This window comes from Pristiophorus japonicus, chromosome 10, assembly GCF_044704955.1.
Source record: "Pristiophorus japonicus isolate sPriJap1 chromosome 10, sPriJap1.hap1, whole genome shotgun sequence".
In the NCBI taxonomy this organism is placed as follows: domain Eukaryota; kingdom Metazoa; phylum Chordata; class Chondrichthyes; family Pristiophoridae; genus Pristiophorus; species Pristiophorus japonicus.
Window position 1 is genome coordinate 136,927,336 of NC_091986.1, and position 19,442 is coordinate 136,946,777.

The 19,442-nt window shown below is 48.9% G+C and overlaps 1 protein-coding gene across 6 annotated transcripts in view; it reads right to left on the minus strand.

Moving 5' to 3' along the window:
- Positions 1 to 16,207: 16,207 nt before the first annotated feature.
- LOC139275104 (four and a half LIM domains protein 2) overlaps positions 16,208 to 19,442 on the minus strand; it is a 65,354-nt gene continuing 62,119 nt past the window's right edge. For all 6 annotated transcript variants that reach the window (XM_070892105.1, XM_070892104.1, XM_070892102.1 and 3 more), the window contains one exon: positions 16,208 to 17,025. In XM_070892105.1, coding sequence (XP_070748206.1) covers positions 16,874 to 17,025 — 152 coding nt within the window. In that variant the 3' untranslated portion in view covers positions 16,208 to 16,873. The remainder of the gene's footprint in view (positions 17,026 to 19,442) is intronic.

The following is a 19,442-nucleotide window of genomic DNA, read 5'->3' on the forward strand; positions in this document are numbered from 1 at the left end:
ATCGTTGGAGTAGATGAAATGCGAAAATCACGACTGTCACTATTCACTTCATACCCAATAACCTGTTAACAATCTGTGACCCATCTATGGCGGGGGATGGGGGTCAGAAACTTGGGCTGAGGATGTTAGGAACTTCAGCCGGGGGAGGCATGAACTTGGAATGGGTTCAGGAACTTTGGCTGGGGAAGGCATGAACTTGGAATGGGTTCAGGAACTTTGGCTGGGGGAGGCATGAACTTGGAATGGGTTCAGGAACTTTGGCTGAGGAGGCTTTTGCTGGTTTGGGGAGCTTTATCCTCTCTGGGTTCTAAAGTCACAATGGCTCGGATTACACTTTGCAAAGTCATTCAGAACTTGGGCTAGGCCATTCCAATTACACATTCCAGAGAAACTTTTGGATGTGGCTTAATGTTATATATGCAGACTATAGATATACTCTCTGTCTAGTCATTGCATAGTTGCAGAAGATGCAGACTTGTTACCTGATGTACTTTCAATGGGTTACACTGTGTATATACTATGCTGACATCACTAGAGGGTGCAACTGGTAGAGACCAGGATTTCCTGCACCTGTGGCAGAGGCTGTCCACCAGAGGGCACTGTGGTGGGAGACCTGAAGGTCACCTGCATAGATGTGCAGGGCCCAGTATAAAAGGTTGCTCACCATGCTTGTGCCTCACTCTGGAGTTACGAATAAAGGACCAAGGTCACTACAGTTTGAGCACAACACATTGCCTCGTGGAGTCATTCATAAGTACATTACAGACATAACAACTGGTATTTTAGAGAGATTTGTAGAGGGTGATGATTGGGAAGCCTTCGTTGAGCATCTCGACCAGTACTTCATGGTCAACAAGCTGGATGGGGACGATAAAGCGACCAAGCGCAGGGCGATTCTCCTCACTGTGTGTGGGTCCACAATATACGGCCTCATCAAGAATCTGCCAGCACTGGAGAAACCAGTGGAGCAGACATATATAGAGTTGTGTACGCTGGTTCAGAACCACCTCAAGCTGAAGCAAAGTGTCTTAATGGCCAGGTATCGCTTCTACACGCACCACCGCTCCGTGGGCCAGGACGTGGTGAGCTATGTCGCCAACCTGAGACGCCTTGCGAGAACTTGTGAATTTGCTGGATTTTGGGGGGAAATGCTGCAGGACTTTTTGTGTTCGGCATCGGCCCCGAGGTCTTTCTTCGGAAGCTGCTGTCCGCCGAATCCCTGGACCTGAGCAAGGCCATCCAGATAGCCCAGGCATTCATATCCACGAGCGATAATACCAGGTAGATATCTTGCCAGCATCGAAGCTCACCGGCAAGTACTGTGCATAAAATAACATCACTAGTAGGCAGAACTGCATGTGGCAGGGCCTACACGTCTGCAGCTGCAAGACCTAGGATGACTCAGAGTCCACCATCGGACGTGAATGCAAATCCATTAGCACCATGTTGGCGCTGCAGGGGTAATCATCGAGTCCATTAATGTCGATTCAAGCACTACGTGTGCAAAGGCTGCGAAACAATGGGGCACCTTCAGCGAATGTGTAAGAGTGCTGCGACTCACCAAGTGGCAGAGTCGGCAGAGGATGATCAATCCGGCGTGGATCACACAGAATAAACAAGAGAGGCAACTCAACCCGAGGAAAAAGTATATGGGGTATACACCTTCACCACCAAGAGTCCTCCTATCATGCTGAAATTCAAATTGAACGGTATTCCGGTATCAATGGAGTTGGACACGGGGGCAAGTCAGTCAATTATGAGCCAGAAGGCTTTTGAGAAACTGTGGGGCAACAAGGCACAAAGGCCCAAACTGAGCCCGATTCAGACAAAGCTGTGCACCTGCACCAAAGAGCTCATACCAGCCATTAGCAGTGTGGCAGTTAAGGTATCGTACGATGTAGCTGCGCATGATTTATCACTGTGGATTGTACCAGGCGATGGCCCAATGCTATTCAGCAGAAGCTGGCAGGGAAAGATTTGATGGAACTGGGACGACATCAAAGCACTATCTTCAGTGGATGATGCCTCGTGCGCCCAAGTGCTGAGCAAGTTTCTGTCGCTATTTGAACCAGGCATCGGCAACTTCACAGGCGCCTAGGTGCATATCCATCTAGTTCCCGATGCAAGGCCTGTTCATCACAAGGCTCGAGCGGTTCCATATATGATGAGGGAGAAAGTAGAGATCAAACTGGACAGACTTCAACGAGAGGGAATCATATCGCCAGTTGAGTTCAATGAGTGGGCCAGTCCAATTGTTCCGGTGTTGAAAAGCAATGGTGTGGTCAGAATCTGTGGAGACTACAAGGTAACGATCAACCGAGTCTCATTACAAGACCAGTACCTGCTACCTAAAGCGGATGACCTGTTCGCAATGTTAGCGGGGGGTGGGGCGGGGGAGTCATTCACCAAGTTGGACCTAACCTCTGTCTACATGACGTAAGAGCTGGCTGAATCTTCAAAAAGATTGACGTGCATCAACTCGCACAAAGGACTGTTTATATACAACAGGTGCCCTTTTGGGATTTGCTCGGCTGCTGCCATCTTCTTGAGGAACATGGAGAGTCTGCTGCAATCGGTTCCACGCACCGTTGTGTTTCAAGATGACACTGGTCGTGACACCACCAAACACCTGCACAACCTGGAAGAGGATCTAAGTCGACTAGATAGTGTGGGACTCAGGCTGAAATGCTCCAAGTGTGTTTTCCTGGCGTCAGAGGTCGAATTTTTGAGAGAAAGATTGCGGCAGACAGCATCAGACCCACGGACTCAAAGACAGAGGCCATCAAGAATGCACCCAGACCACAGAATGTGAAGGAGCTGCGTTCGTTCCTGGGACTCCTCAACTATTTTGGTAACTTTCTACTCGTGTTAAGCACTTTGCTGGAACCGTTGCACATGTTGCTACGTAAGGGTGATGACTGGGTTTGGGGTAAATCTCAAGAGACAGCCTTTGAGAAGGCCAGAAACCTACTTTGTTCTAATAAGTTGCTTGTACTGTATGACCCGTGTAAACAATTAGTGCTAGCTTGTGATGCATCTTCGTACCGGTCGGCTGTGTGTTACAGCAAACCAATGTATCGGGCAAACTTCAACCGGTTGCATTCGCGTCTAGAAGTCTGTCTAAGGCTGAAAGAGCTGACAGTATTGTCATGTATTCAACTATCATTGTAACCCATGTATAAGCTGACCTAAGTTGAACACCTTGAGAACATTGACCACAAGGGGGTGAACTTGTGGCAGACACTCCTAACCTGGACTTTCAGGTATAAAAGGGGAAACTCCACCCACCTTCATCACTTGAGGTCTTGGTAATAAAGGTAACTGGTCACAGAGTGACCTTCTCTCAAGTATGGGCCTCGTGTGCATTTATACTGTAAGGACATATTATTGGCGACGGGAAACTGGGATTTAAACCACGCGAGCATGGCCACTAGCAGCACAGAAGACAGGTACTGTGTTGGTGATGATTGGGACGACTTTATTGAGAGACTACAGCAAAATTTTGTCACTAAGGAATGGTTGGGACAGGATTTGGCCGACAAACGCAGGAGTCATCTGACGGTTTGTGGATCCAGAACGTATTCCCTGATGAAGGACCTCCTAGCGCCAGAGAAGCCGGCAGACAAGATGTTCGAAGAGCTCAGTAAGTTGATTGGGGAACACCTTTAACTGGCGAGCAGCATGCACATGGCATGACATCAGTTTTACATGAACCGGCGGAGAGAAGGGCAAAGCGTTCCAGACTTCATGGCAGATCTCCGGCGACTGGCGAGCTTATGTAAGTTCCGAGATGCATGCAGAGCGGAGATGCTGCAAGACTTTGTTATTGAGGGCATCGGGCCGCTGGGGTTTTCAGGAAACTGATTGCGACCAACGACTTGACCTTGGAAGCGGCGGCTCTGATAGCCTATACATTTATCTCAGGGGAGGAAGAGACCAGAATGATGTATGACAAAAATCTTGGCTCAAATGCGGCAAACGACCAGGGAGTCAACATTGTTAACGTGGCACACAGTTCTCTAGGCAGGCAAGGGCAATCGGACATGCCCCAGCATGCAGTCGAACCCAAAGGGGGATTCCAACAGAGACAATGGCTAGCTGAACGGCGATTCATGCCATCGCAATGGACAATGCGGCCAGTAATGGGGCCATCAACACCTGTTAATGGTGCGCTTAAGGATAGTCACAGAGACAGTCAGAGACGATCGACTGGCAATGGACCTTTTGTTTCCAACAATGGGGCCTCCAGCTCATGCTGGAGTTGTGGATGCAAACACCCAGCCAGAGCTTGCAGGTATCAGCACTATACCTGCAGAAACTGCAACGTCAGCGGTCACTTGGCGCGTATGTGCAGGAGCCTGCAGCCAGGTTGATGTACGAGAAGGATGGACCCAATGTAAGCCCTCCGAGGCCAAATGAATACTGGGGGAAATCGCGGGAAACTGAAGTTCAGCGAGTTCATGTGGAGCACATATACCGTTCATATACCAGGACACCACCGATAATGATGAAAGTGCTCCTCAATGGCATCCCAGTGTTAATGGAGCTAGACACGGGGGCCAGCCAGTCCCTGATGAGTATCAAACAGTTCAAAAGGTTGTGGGTGTCCAAGGCCAGGAAACCAAAATTATTGCCGATTGACGCACAGCTACGGACATATACAAAGGAGATCATTCCGGTGCTAGGCAGCGCCATGGTAGTCGTGACCCACAAAGATTCGGAGAACAGGTTGCCACTCTGGATTGTCCCGGGAGATGGTCCCGCACTACTGGGGAGGAGTTGGCTTGCTGTCATGAACTGGAAATGGGGCGATGTCAATGCAATTTCCTCTGTGGAGCGAGTATCATGCGCACAGGTCCTGGACAAATTTGACTCCTTATTTCAACCCGGCATCGGCACTTTCATGGGGGCCAAGGTAGTGATCCACATAAACCCGGACACCAGGCCAGTACACCACAAGGCCAGAGCGGTGCCGTACGTGATGCGAGAAAAGATAGAATGCAAACTGGACCGCCTGCTGAGGGAAGGCATCATCACGCTAGTCGACTTCAGTGACTGGGCGAGCCCGATCGTACCGCTGCTCAAGGCGGATGGGTCGGTCAGGATATGTGGCGATTACAAGGCCACCATTAATCGGGTGTCACTCCAAGACCAATACCCGCTACCGAGAGCGGAGGACCTCTTTGCGACGCTGTCCGATGGCAAACTTTTTTCAAAATTGGACCTGACCTCAGCTTACATGACCCAAGAGCTGGTGAGTGAGTCGAAGAAGCTGACCACCATCATGACACACAAGGGGTTGTTTGAGTGTAACAGATGTCTGTTCGGGATTCGTTAGGCTGCCACGTTCTTTCAGCGAAATATGGAAAGCCTCCTCAAGTCGATTCCAAGGACAGTGGTTTATCAAGACGACATCCTCGTCACGGGTTGCGATACTGAAGAACACCTCCACAACCTGGAGGAGGTGCTACGCAGACTGGACCGGGTAGGGCTGCGACTGAAAAAGGCTAAGAGCGTCTTCTTAGCTCCAGAGGTAGAATTCCTGGGGAGAAGGGTAGCAGCAGATGGGATCAGTCCTACTACGTCCAAAACGGAAGCGATCCAGAGAGTACCCAGATCCTGCAACACGACGGAGCTGCATTCGTTCCTGGGGCTCTTGAACTATTTTGGTAACTTTCTTCCCAAATTGAGCACGCTGTCAGAGCCGTTATACGTGCTCCTACGCAAAGGTCGCAATTGGGTCTGGGGGAACAGCCAGGAAAGGGCTTTTGATAGACCATGCCATTTGTTATGCTCCAACAAACTGTTAATGTAATATGACCCGTGTAAGAAACTGGTTGTAACGTGCGATGCGTCGTCCTATGGGGTCGGGTGTGTGTTGCAGCATGTGAATGCCAATGGTCAATTACAGCCGGTAGCTTATGCCTCCAGAAGTCTGTCCCAGGCAAAAAGGAGCTACGGGTTGGTAGAAAAGGAAGCGCTGGCATGTGTATATGAGGTAAAAAAAAATGCACCAGTACCTGTTTGGCAGGAAATTTGAACTGGAGACAGATCACAAACCCCTAACGTCCCTTTTGGCCGACAACAAGGCCATAAATGCGAATGCATCGGCCCGCATACAGAGGTGGGCACTTACGTTAGCCACCTATGACGACACAATTTGGCACAGACCAGGCACTGAAAACTGCGCCGATGCACTCAGCAGGCTCCCACCAGCCACCACTGAGTGGGCAACTGAGCATGCTGCTGAGATGGTCATGGCTGTTGAAGCTTTTGAAAATGAAGGCTCATCTGTGACAGCCCGTCAGATTAAAGTCTGGACAAATAAAGACCCGCTACTCTCTTTAGTCAAGAAATGTGTCCTGAATGGGGACTGGACAGCCACGTACAGGGCATTCCCTGAGGAATTTAAACCGTTTCATAGACGCAAGGATGAACTCTCGATTCAGGCCGATTGCCTACTGTGGGGAAACCAAGTAGTCATGCCCCAGATGGGCACAGAGATGTTTATCAGAGAACTTCACAATGAGCACCCGGGCATTGTCATGATGAAGGCAATTGCCAGGTCATACGTTTGGGGGCCAGGGATAGATGCAGACCTGGAACTTTGTGTTCGCAGGTGCAACACGTGTGTTCAGCTGGGCAACGCACCCAGGGAAGCCCCCCTTAGCCCCTGGTCCTGGCCCACCAAGCCATGGTCACGCATCCATGTGGACTACGCAGGTCCTTTCATGGGAAAAATGTTTTAGGTTGTAATAGACGCCTACTCCAAATGGATTGAGTGTGCCATTTTAAATTCAAGCATATCCTCTGCCACGGTAGAAAGTCTATGGGCAATGTTCGCCGCCCATGGTCTATCAGATGTCTTGGTCAGCGACAATGGCCCGTGCTTCACAAGCACTGAATTCCAGGACTTCATGGCAGGCAATGGAATCAAACATGTCAGAACGGCACTGTTCAAGCCGGCCTCAAACAGCCAGGCGGAACGAGCAGTGCAGATAATCAAACAGGGGATGCTCAGAATCCAACGGGGTTCCCTACAAAGCCGCTTATCACGCCTCCTGTTGGCGAATAGATCTCGACCACACTCGCTCACAGGGGTCCCACCCGCAGAGCTGCTAATGAAAAGGACGCTCAAAACCAGGTTATCCCTTATACACACTACCATGAAAGAAATCGTTGAGAGCAGGCGTTAGTCACAATGTGACTACCATGACAGGAATGCGAGGGCGTGATGTATTGATGTCAATGACCCTGTTTTTGTCCTTAATTACGCTGCAGGGCCCAAATGGCTCGCAGGCACTCTGATTGCCAAAGAGGGGAATAGGGTTTTGGTAGTGAAACTTACCAATGGACAAATCTGCCGCAAACACGTGGATCAAACTAAAAGGAGGTTCAGCAACCCCATAGAAGAAGCAGAGGAAGAACACGACATAGAGTTTACTCCACCACAGGTGACCGAACACCGGTGTCATGTATCTTACATTATTATATATAACTGTATTCCAACATGCTATACATGACTGTAACAAGATATGACTTGTAACCTCCAGCATACCTTACCACCAGGGGTGCACTTGCAAGAGACAGGTATATAAGGACAGGTCTCAGGCAAGTACAGCATTCCAGAGCTGTGAAATAAAGGTGCACGTCCAGAGTGACCTTGACTTCACTACATGCCTCGTGTGAATCTGTACTGAGGGGACAGGACTTTACAGTGGCGACAGGTTATGGGATTACAGAATCCACAGAATGGCGAACAACGGATCAGTTGAAAAGTACAATGCGGGAGACAATTGGGAGGACTTTATAGAAAGGCTCCAGCAAAGCTTTGTAACCAAAGACTGGTTAGGCGACGATAAGGCAGACAAGAAAGAGCCCATCTCTTGACCAGCTGTGGCTCGAAAGCATAGGCTTTAGTGAAGGATCTGTTGGCACACGAGAAACCAGCAAGCAAGTCGTTTGAACAATTGAACAGACTGGTAAGAGACCATCTGAAGCCAGTGAGCAGCCTACACATGGCCAGACACAGGTTCTACAACTACAGACGCTGTGTGGGCCAGAGCATACCCGACTTCGTGGCGTAACTTCGGAGGTTGGCTAGTTTATGTGAGTTCTCTGATGAACTGAGGAGAGAAATGCTGAGAAACTTTTTCATTGAAGGAATAGGCCACGCAGGCATATTCCGAAAGCTCATAGAGACCAAGAACCTGACCTTAGAGGCAGCAGCACTGGTTGCACAGACATTCTTGGTAGGGGAAGAAGAAACGAGGTTGATTTACAATGCAGGTACGACAACTAACGAAATATTGGAACAAGAAGTTCACAGCACTAAACAAGCTGCTACCCCCACACACAGACAAAACCGGGAGAACAGGCTCTCGATAGCAGGCAGAAGCCATCAAGGGCCACAGGAACGGCCGTTCACACCTCATCAACCCACAATGCGAGCAATCAACTACAAACTGAGAGAAGCTCAAGAGAGATCAGCCAGACACAGCTCATTCTTTGGGAACTCTTTGAACAATGGAACAGGTCTGTACTGGAGGTGTGGGGGTGGGCACTTGTCAAGGGGATGTCGATTTCAGCAGACTGTTTGCAGAAATTGTGAATATACAGGGCATTTGGCCCGCATGTGCAAAAAAACAGCAACTCGGCTGGTATACGAATCGGATGGGGTTGGAAAGTGGACCAGAAGATGATGGGGACAGCACCCAGGACACCGGTGTACAGCGGATCAACACGATCAATGGCCACTGCTCCTACAACAGGACGCCTCCTATAATGATGAGGGTCCTACTCAACGGGATATCTGTCAACATGGAGCTGGATACGGGAGCGAGTCAATCTCTCATGGGGGCTCAACAATTTGAACAACTGTGGCCGCATAAAAGGGACAGACCAAAACTCACAAGGGTCGACACCAAACTAAGGACCAATACCAAAGAAATCGTACAAGTTCTCAGCAGCGCCATGCTCTCTGTCACACACAAAGGGACAGTGAACCGACTTCCCCTGTGGATTGTCCCCGGAGACCCCCCAGCACTGCTGGGGAGAAGCTGGCTGGCAAAACTAAACTAGAAATGGGATGATGTCCATGCCATGTCATTAGAGGAACGGACCTCCTGCTCAACAGTTATAAAGCGATTTGAACATTTCTTTCAGCCAGGTGTGGGCACTTTCAAAGGGGCCAAAGTCAAAATCTACATCACACAGGAAGCTAGACCGGTCCATCACAAGGCCAGAGCTGTACCCTACGTGATGAGGGAAAAGATTGAACACGAACTAGACCGGCTTCTGCGGGAAGGCATTATATCACCTGTGGAATTTAGCGACTGGGCAAGTCCCATCGTCCCAGTCATGAAGCCTGATGGATCCGTACGAATCTGTGGGGACTACAAATCTACCATAAACAGAGTCTCCCTACAGGACCAGTAACCGCTGCCCAGAGCGGAGGACTTATTTGCCACATTGGCTGGAGGTAAACTTTTCTCAAATTTAGACCTCACATCTGCGTATATGACGCAAGAATTGACCGAGGAATCGAAGCTACTCACCACCATCAACACACATCGAGGCCTTTTCATGTACAATCGATGCCCATTCGGCATCAGGTTGGCAGCTACCATATTCCAGCGCAACATGGAGAGTCTGCTCAAGTCCATCCCGGGGACGGTTGTATTTCAAGACGACATTCTTATCACGGGCAGGGACACCGACTCCCATCTCCATAATTTGGAGGAAGTACTAAAGCGGTTGGATCGGGTGGGCCTACGAGTCAAGAAATCCAAGTGCCTGTTTCTCGCACCCGAGGTTGAATTTTTGGGCAGAAGGATTGCCGCTGATGGAATCCGCCTAACAGAGTCCAAAACAAGCAATTCGCCTGGCACCCAGGCCCCGGAATGTCTCAGAACTGCGCGCCTTTCTCGGGCTACTCAATTAGTTTGGGAACTTTATGCAGAACTTAAGCACGCTGCTGGAGCCTCTCCACATGCTACTCAGGAAGGGGTGCGATTGGTTTTGGGGGGACGCCCAGGAACGCGCCTTCAATAAGGCACGCAACCTTCTGTGTTCCAACAGTGTTTTGACTTTCTTTGATCCAGGTAAAAAGCTAGTTCTCACATGCGTTGCGTCAGCGTATGGGGTCGGGTGCGTTTTGCAACATGTCAATAGTGCGGGCAAATTACAACCCATCGCTTATGCCTCCAGGTCACTTTCACGGGTGGAGCGCGGGTACGGAATGGTATAGAAGGAGGCGCTCGTGTGCATGTACGGTGTCAAAAAGATGCACCAATACCTTTTCGGGGCCAAGTTCACGTTAGAAACCGACCACAAGCCCCTCATGTCCCTCCTATCCGAGAGCAAGGCAATAAACGCCAACGCCTCGGCGCGAATTCAATGGTGGGCACTCATGCTGGCATCCTACGACTATACCATAAGGCACAGACCAAGCACAGACAACTGTGCCGACCCGCTCAGCAGGCTACCCCTGGCGACCACGGAAGGGTCTGACGAACAGGACTGTGAGATTCTCATGGCAATCAATGCCTTTGAGTCCACAGGTTCACCCATGACGGCTCGCCAAATCAGAGCCTGGACGGCCAGCGACCCCACGTTATCATTAGTAAAAAGATGTGTCCTAACCGGTGACTGGGCAGAGGCTCGCGATGCCTGCCCAGAGGAATTAAAACCCTTTCACAGGCGCATGCATGAGCTATCACTACAAGCAGACTGCCTAATGTGGGGCAGCCGAGTAGTCATGCCTCTGCGAGGCAGAGAGGCATTTGTCCGGGAGCTCCACCGCGAGCACCCGGCGATCATTCTCATGAAGGCCATAGCCAGATCCCACGTCTGGTGGCCTGGTATTGATGCGGACTTGGAGCTCTGTGGCCGAAGGTGCACCATTTGTGCCCAACTCAGCAATGCCCCCAGGGAGACTCCACTGAGCCCCTGGCCTACCAAACCGTGGTCGCGGGTGCACATAAACTATGCGGGCCCATTCATGGGCAAAATGTTCCTCGTAGTTGTAGATGCATTTTCAAAGTGGATCGAATGCACTATTTTAAACTCGAGCACAACCTCCACCACTGTGGAGAGCCTCGCAACCATGTTTGCAACGCACGGAATCCCTGACATATTGGTCAGTGACAATGGTCCGTGCTTCACCAGCGCAGAATTCCAAGACTGTATCATTGACCACGGCGTAAATCACGTCAAGATGGCACCATTCAAGCCGGCCTCCAACGGCCAGGCGGAGAGAGCAGTGCAAATCATTAAACAAGGCATGCTTAAAATCCAAGGTCCCACGCTGCAGGGTCGCCTGTCGCAACTGCTTTTGGCATACAGATCTCGTCCGCACTCTTTGACTGGGATCCCCCCGCGCAACTGTTGATGAAAAGGACTTTAAAAACAAGGCTCTCATTAATCCTCCCAGACATGCATGAAATATTTGAGGCAAAGCGCCGTAAGCTGACTGAGTACCATGACAGAAATTCGAGGGGGAGATGGAATGAGATAGGGGACAAAGTGTTTGTACTAAACTATGGAAGGATTCCCAAATTGCTTGCAGGGGCAGTAATGGGCAAGGAAGGAAACAAGCTACTGGTCGTACAAATGGACAATGGCAAAATCTGCCGGAGGCATGTAGACCAAGTCAAAAGCAGATTTACCAACAACACTGCGGAACCAGAGGTAGACTACAATGTGGAACTCACACCACACCTGGTGGACAGACAGAGGGAACAACCTGAGGAAAGGGCAATCCCAACAGACAGCCCAGGTGAGTCAACAACAATCACACCAATCGAAACAGACAGCCCAGGCGAGATACCAGCAACCACACCCAAAGGAAAACAGACACCAAGGCAAACAACTGAACCACAACTCAGACGCTCCACGCGAGAGCGTAGACCACCTGAGAGACTGAACCTATAAAGACAATGAGACCTTGGGGGAGGGTGATGTCATGTATCTTACATTATTATATATAACTGTATCCCAACATGCTGTACATGACTGTAACAAGATATGACCTGTAACCACCAGCATACCTTTCCACCAGGGGTGCACTTGCAAGAGACAGGTATATAAGGACAGGTCTCAGGCAAGTGCAGCATTCTAGAGCTGTGAAATAAAGGTGCAGGTCCAGAGTGACCTTGACTTCACTACATGCCTCGTGTGAATCTGTACTGAGGGGACAGGACTTTACAACCGGACCCAAGTGGAGGAGAGCCCAGTCACTGTGGGCAGTCCGGACAGGCCTGAGGCACCGCAAACAGCAGACACTCAGGCCAGCGCCCAACAACCGGAGCCCCAACTACAAGGGAGCATAAACCACCAGAGAGACTTAACCTGTGATCCCAATACGACTTTGGTGGGGAGGTGATATCATGTAATCAACTATAATTGTAACCCATGTATAAGCTGACCTAAGTTGTACACCTTGAGAACATTGACCACAAGGGGGTGAACTTGTGGGAGACACTCCTAACCTGGACTTTCAGGTATAAAAGGGGAAGCTCCACCCACCTTCATCACTTGAGGTCTTGGTAATAAAGGTAACTGGTCACAGATTGACCTTCTCTCAAGTATGGGCCTTGTGTGCATTTATACTGTGTAGTAAGGACATATTAAGTATGGTCGAGAAAGAGGCATTAGCATGTGTATATGGGGTTAAGAAAATTCACCAATATCTATTTGGACTTCGTTTTGAGCTTGAAACCGACCACAAACCGCTCATTTCACTGTTTTCAGAAAGCAAAGGTATAAACACCAATGCTTCGTCCCGCATCCAAAGATGGGCACTAACATTGTCCGCCTATGGCTATGTTATCCGCCACAGACCAGGCACGGAGAACTGTGCTGATGCCCTCAGTCGGCTACCATTGCCCACTACCGGGGTGGAAATGGTGCAGCCCGCAGACTTGCTTCTGGTCATGGATGCTTTTGAGAGTGAGGGGTCACCTGGCACTGCTCACCAGATCAGGACCTGGACCAGCCATTGAGTCTGTGGTCATGGCCCTCCAAACGGTGATCCAGGATTCATGTAGATTTTGCTGGCCCCTTTCTCGGAATGATGTTTTTAGTTGTAGTGGACGCTTACTCTAAATGGATTGAATGTGTAATCATGTCATCCAGCACATCCACTGCCACCATTGAAAGCCTCCGGGCTATGTTCGCCACCCATGGCTAGCTCGACGTCCTTGTCAGTGACAATGGAACATGTTTCACCAGCTCAGAATTCAATGAGTTTATGACCCGCAATGACATCAAGCATGTCAGGTCTGCCCCGTTTAAGCCCACATCCAACGGTCAAGCAGAACGGGCAGTCCAAACTATCAAGCAGAGCTTGAAATGTGTGACGGAAGGCTGCTTGCAGACCCACTTATCTCGGATTCTGCTCAGCTACTGGACGCGACTCCACTCGCTCACTGGGATTCCCCCTGCAGAAAAGAGTACTCAAATCCAGGCTCTCCCTAGTCCACCCGGATCTAAATGATCCTGTGGAAAACCGGCGTCACCAGCAAAACATGAACCACGATCGCACGGCTGTATCACCTGACATTGATTTTAACAAACCTGTGTTTGTCCTTAATTACGGTCATGGTCCTAAATGGGTCGCTGGCACTGTCTTGGCCAAGGAGGGGAATAGCGTGTTTATAGTCAAACTATTGAATGAACAAACGTGCAGAAAGCATTTGGATGAGACCAAACTGCGATGCACCGACAACCAGGAACAACATGAAGAGGACATCACCATCATCGATCCATCAACACACACCCAACCAGCAATCGACCGCGCTGTCACTCAAGAGGATGAACCCACCATTCCCAACAGTCCTGTCAGACCAGTCGCGCCGCAGTGCAGTAATGGTCCAACCAACTCACCCATGCCAGAGTTTGAACTCAGATGATCAACCAGAAAGCGTAGGGCCCGGATCGTCTCAACTTATAAATAATTTGTATCAAAGACTTTGGCGGGGGGAGTGATGTTATGTATGTTAATATTGTAACTGTGTAAGACTTGCCACCAGAGGGCACAACTGTTGGAGGCCCAAGGGTCACCTGCACACCCTGTGCAAGGGAGTATAAAAGGTTGTCTGACATGCTGCTTAGGCACTCTGGAGTTGTATTTAAGGGCCCAAGTTTCCACAAGAAAAAAAACGGGCGCCCCTCCGAGCTGGGCGCCCGTTTTTCACGCCTAAAACGGCGCCTAAAAAAATCCTCGGTATTCTCCACCGACTTACAGGTCCTGTTGCACTCGGCGCAGCCGGCACGAGCTGTGGGGAGGGGCGGAGCCAGGTCCCTGCACTGAAAACAGTGCCGGGACCTCTGCACATGCGCGCTACAGTCGGCACGCAAGTGCAGTAGCTCCAGACGCCGAACTGTGTGGGAGGGGCCCGAAGCACGCAGCTCCTAGCCCTGGCCCAATGGCCTCACTTGGGGTTGCGTGAATGAGGCTCCTCCCACGGCCAGCTCCTGCTCCCCGCCCGACCAGACCCGACACTCGCTCCCCCCCCCCACCCCGCCGAGCATACCCGACTCGACCCTGACCCGACACCCCCGCTCCCCACCGACCCGACACCCGCTCCCCCGACCCGACACCCGCTCCTGTTCCCTGACCCTCCCCCGCTCCTGTTCCCCGACCCCTCCCCCGCTCCTGTTCCCCGACCCCCCCCCGCTCCTGTTCCCCGACCCCCCCCGCTCCTGTTCCCCGACTCCCCCCCAGCTCCTGTTCCCCGGCCCCCCCCCGCTCCTGTTCCCCGACGCCCCCCCTCCTGTTCCCCGACGCCCCCCCTCCTGTTCCCCGACGCCCCCCCCTCCTGTTCCCCGACGCCCCCCCCTCCTGTTCCCCGACTCCCCCCCCGCTCCTGTTCCCCGACGCCCCCCCCCTCCTGTTCCCCGACGCCCCCCCCGCTCCTGTTCCCCGACCCCCCCCCCGCTCCTGTTCCCCGAACCCCCCCCCCGCTCCTGTTCCCCGACGCCCCCCCCTCCTGTTCCCCGAACCCCCCCCCCTCCTGTTCCCCGACGTCCCCCCCGCTCCTGTTCCCCGAACCCCCCCCGCTCCTGTTCCCCGACGCCCCCCCCTCCTGTTCCCCGATCCCCACCCGCTCCTGTTCCCCGACGCCCCCCCCGCTCCTGTTCCCCGACGCCCGCCCCTCCTGTTCCCCGACCCCCCCCCCGCTCCTGTTCCCCGACCCCCCCCCTCTCTTCCCTCCCTCTCTCCCCTCCCTCCCCTCTCTCCCTCCCTCTCTTGCTCAGCAGCACGAACAGCTGCAGCATTCTCCCTGGCTGAAGCACTTTCACACAGGTAGGAAGATGGTTTATTTAATCTTTTATTGGCTTATAAATGTTTATTCAGGTTGGATTTACTTGTATAATATTTGTAGAAGTATAAATAAGGATTTATTGTCGAATTTAATGAGTTCCCTTCCTCCCCACCTCGTTCTGGACGCCTAATTTGTAACCTGCGCCTGATTTTTTAATGTATAGAACAGGTTTTTTCAGTTCTACAAAAATCTTCACTGGCGCCATTCTACTTCAGTTTGGAGTACATTTTCACTGTGGAAACTTTCAAATCAGGCGTCAGTGGCCGGACACGCCCCCTTTTGAAGAAAAAATTCTGTTCTAAACTAGAACTGTTCTACCTGACTAGAACTGCAGAAAAAAAAATGTGGAGAATTGCGATTTCTAAAATAGTCCGTTCTCCACCAGTTGCTCCTAAAAATCAGGCGCGAATCATGTGGAAACTTGGGCCCAAAGAGACTAAGGTCGCATCAATTTTAGCTCACAGTACTCAGTCTTGTGGAGTTCTTCCATACTTAACAGTTTATTTAAAGTAGATGCTGCATTGAGGGGCCTTAATTATAATTGGGCCTTTCTCAAAGTACACAGAACGTAATAGACAGCACTACTCCAAAGAGGATAATATTCTATATGAACTAAATTAAACAAAAGGTTCCATGTTTTTAAGTGATTTTAAACATATTTAGGACATTTCAGAATAATGGGGAAGTCAATAGTGACATTAAAAAAAAAGAATTAACATTCCTTCCATTATGTGCCATAGTGTAATTGTTGTGTATTATTCTTTAATTATTGTACAATTCAGTCAATGGCATGAGAAACCTACAGTCAGGTGTCTGGGTTCAGATGCCGCGATTATCGATACTTTCCTCACAAATTCAGGATATTGGAGAAATACAGAAGCAGATTTCTTCACTTTATTGATGCACTTAATACATTGAAATACTTAATGGCTGAGAAAAATATTGAAATGCATTGTGACGCATTCAATCAATATTTACTATTCATTTATTTATTCATGCAGTGTAATAAAAATGTTACTTTCAAATATATTTTTACAAGATGTAAATGATTACAACAAGCCAAAGTCAGCTTTGTATCAGATTCTGCACGTGGACCTCTGTTACTTCTGCCGGGCTGCTCAATTGGTAAAGTAATTTACAACCTGTCCCAAATGTTTAAATCTGTACCACATTACTTCTACAGTTAAAACTAACCTCCAATGTTCTTCCCCTAACAATAAAGTTCATGCTTTATTGAAATAATGTACATCACTAGGTTTTGGTATTTGAATGTTATCATATTATAGGTACATTTAATTTTGGTTGCTGATTAGATTAAAATACTAAATTTTCACTTGAAAACATCCCAGTGCATTCATGCAAACCCTCTGTGAATTTGTGAACATTTTGTAAACTGTTTTTACCAAATTGTCTAAATTGTCAAGCTCAATCACAGGAAGTATAATTATGGACAATTCGCGCAACAGTACGTGATAGCCAGGTTGGTTTGCTTTAATACAGCTGCAGTCAAAGTTGCTATAAAATCTTTTGCTGACCAATTTGCTTCACAGATCCTTTCCACACTCAGGACAAAGGATGTCATCTCGTTCTGTGAGGAACCCACGTCCTACTAGTGTTATAGAGCATTTTTTGCAGTTGAAGCAATCATTATGCCACTGCCGTTCCTCAAATGAAATGTACTTGGTTCCTCCAAGACCTGAAAAAAATTATTGCAGAAAGGAAGGTAAACAGATAGATTAGGTTTAACTATATTATACAGAGGGTGATATTATATGGAACAGATTGCCCAAGGAAGCAGTGGAGGGAGATGGTACTAGGGAACTGAATAGATATTTGACAAAATGCAATTCAGGGCTATTCTGTTCTGCTTTTATGAGAAATTTCATGGGCTAGACTTTCCACTAGGTGGCTAAGGCCCCAAAAAATGGGCCTTATTCCAGCGATGTGTGATGTATCGCCCATGCTGATCAGCGGCATAAGGCTAATTTTTTTTGCGATTTTCCACTCGGCCTTACCCCAGCGATGTCAAATGGGTGATCTGATTTCTCAATGATCTCATGATCACCCAAAAAAAGAGGAAGTGAAACGGAAGTCCAAAAAAAAAGCTTCCCTCGCAACCATATTGTGCGCATGTCTGGGAATTAGTTTTTTGGATCGATTTTTTTTGCCACGTTTGGAGAGTTCATGGGTCATCGCACATGCTCAGAAGGAAAGGGAGGGTCGATGAGAGCGGGAGAGAGAGGAGAGAGGAGTACATCGGTAGATTGTTATCAATTATCATTACAGACATTTCAGCAATGGCCATGTCGAATCCAAATCCAAATAAAAGTGAAAGTGAAAGAAGAAGGGCCAAAGCCTTCAGTGAGGAAACTAATGAGGCACTAGTCCATGTTGTATCAACAAGGTGGAAGGACTTGACACGGGGTGGCCTTGGGAAACCTCCACCCCGTGCTTACAGGCGAATCTGGCAGGAGATTGCCAATGTGGTGACATCGGCATCCCATGAGATGCGGACATCTGACCAGTGCCGCAAGAGGTGGAACAGCCTATTGGCAGCTGCCAGAGTAAGTTTGATTCCACTAGCTTTTAAAACATATATAAAACTCATGTTTATAAATTATTATTATGTATTATTTACTTGATGTTTATTAATTGCAAACAAATTCCTCAATTTCAATTATTTATAATGTGAAGTTTAAAAACTACATTAAATAAAAAAATGACACTACCAATTACATTTATTCACCCTAATACTAAGTTGCATGTTATAGTATTAAAAATAATTAATATGCGGCCACCATAGTAAGTTGCATTGTAATATTTAAAAATATTAATATTTTTTTTAAATTGTAATATTTAAAAATATTTAAAAATATTTAAAAGATATTTAAAAGTCATATTTAAAATCATACATACATATGTATTGTATACTTACTGTGTATAATTACAATAATATTAAAAATTATTCATATGCAATATGAGGTTATGTAATAATGGAACATTTAAATCAGTCTTCAATGTTTATTGTCAGGAAAGGTAGCTTATGCCATGCAACGTTAAATTATCATTTACAGAAAAAGATAAGTTTAAACCGCGCGGAGCAAGGAAGGACGGGTGGCAGCCCTGTGGCAGTGCACATTCTCAATCCATACAAGGAGCTTGCGGTGGCCCTGGTGGGTCCTGAAAGCCATGCGGTCAACACTCATGGCGTGGCCGAGCCCACCCTTGAGCCTGGTGAGTAATGCGGAATGTGCAAAGTATCAAACATTACTAATAACATACACAAAATATCGTAGTTACGCATTTGTTATGCAATTATAATTCATTAGTTCAGATGTAGTCTGATCCACGAGTGAGGTCATGTTAATGCTGATCAACCCTTGTGCATTTGTAGTTTTGCAAAGTATTGCAATGTTTTGCATTACATTGAAATTATTGATATTGAAATATTGAAATATATTGATATATATTGTTTTGAGTTGTTTAGAAATTTCATTCATCTTTCTAAGGTGAAGTGTCCATTGAGCACTGCTCGGTGCCACTCGCAGAGTCTGGTTATAACAGCTCACAGGAGGGTGAGACGGTGGAGGACAAGCAGGAGGAGGAGCAGGAGGAGGAGGAGGAGAATGATTATTTTTTTTTTGTGGGGGGGTGGGGTAACAACCTGCAGCCATCTCAGTTGAGATGGAAGCATTGGGACCAAGCGGTGTGCAGGTGGCAACGCCAAGGTGCGTCATATTGCAAACGCCGACCCCACGGAGGTCCGGTCAGCGTGGCGAGCAATTGCCTACCTTGAAGGGCCAGACAGAGAGTTAGATATCCCTGTGCAGGGAGATGCAATCGCGACCTTATCCAGGGGTTTGCGGGATTCTGTGTGAACTGGAGCCAGTTCTCTGCGAACTGGAGCCAGTTTCCAGCATCCTGGAGTGAGTTCTGCACAAACTTCTCGAACTGGTCTTCTGAGCAGTCACAAGACCAATAGCCTACGGCATGCGTTGCTGGCTGGACATGGCGCTGCACCCCAAGGTATCGTGTCTGCTCGCAGCGAGACCCCTAGCACGCAAGCGAGTATGGAGGACACAGTTCCTCCTGACTCGGAAGTGGAGCCTCAGG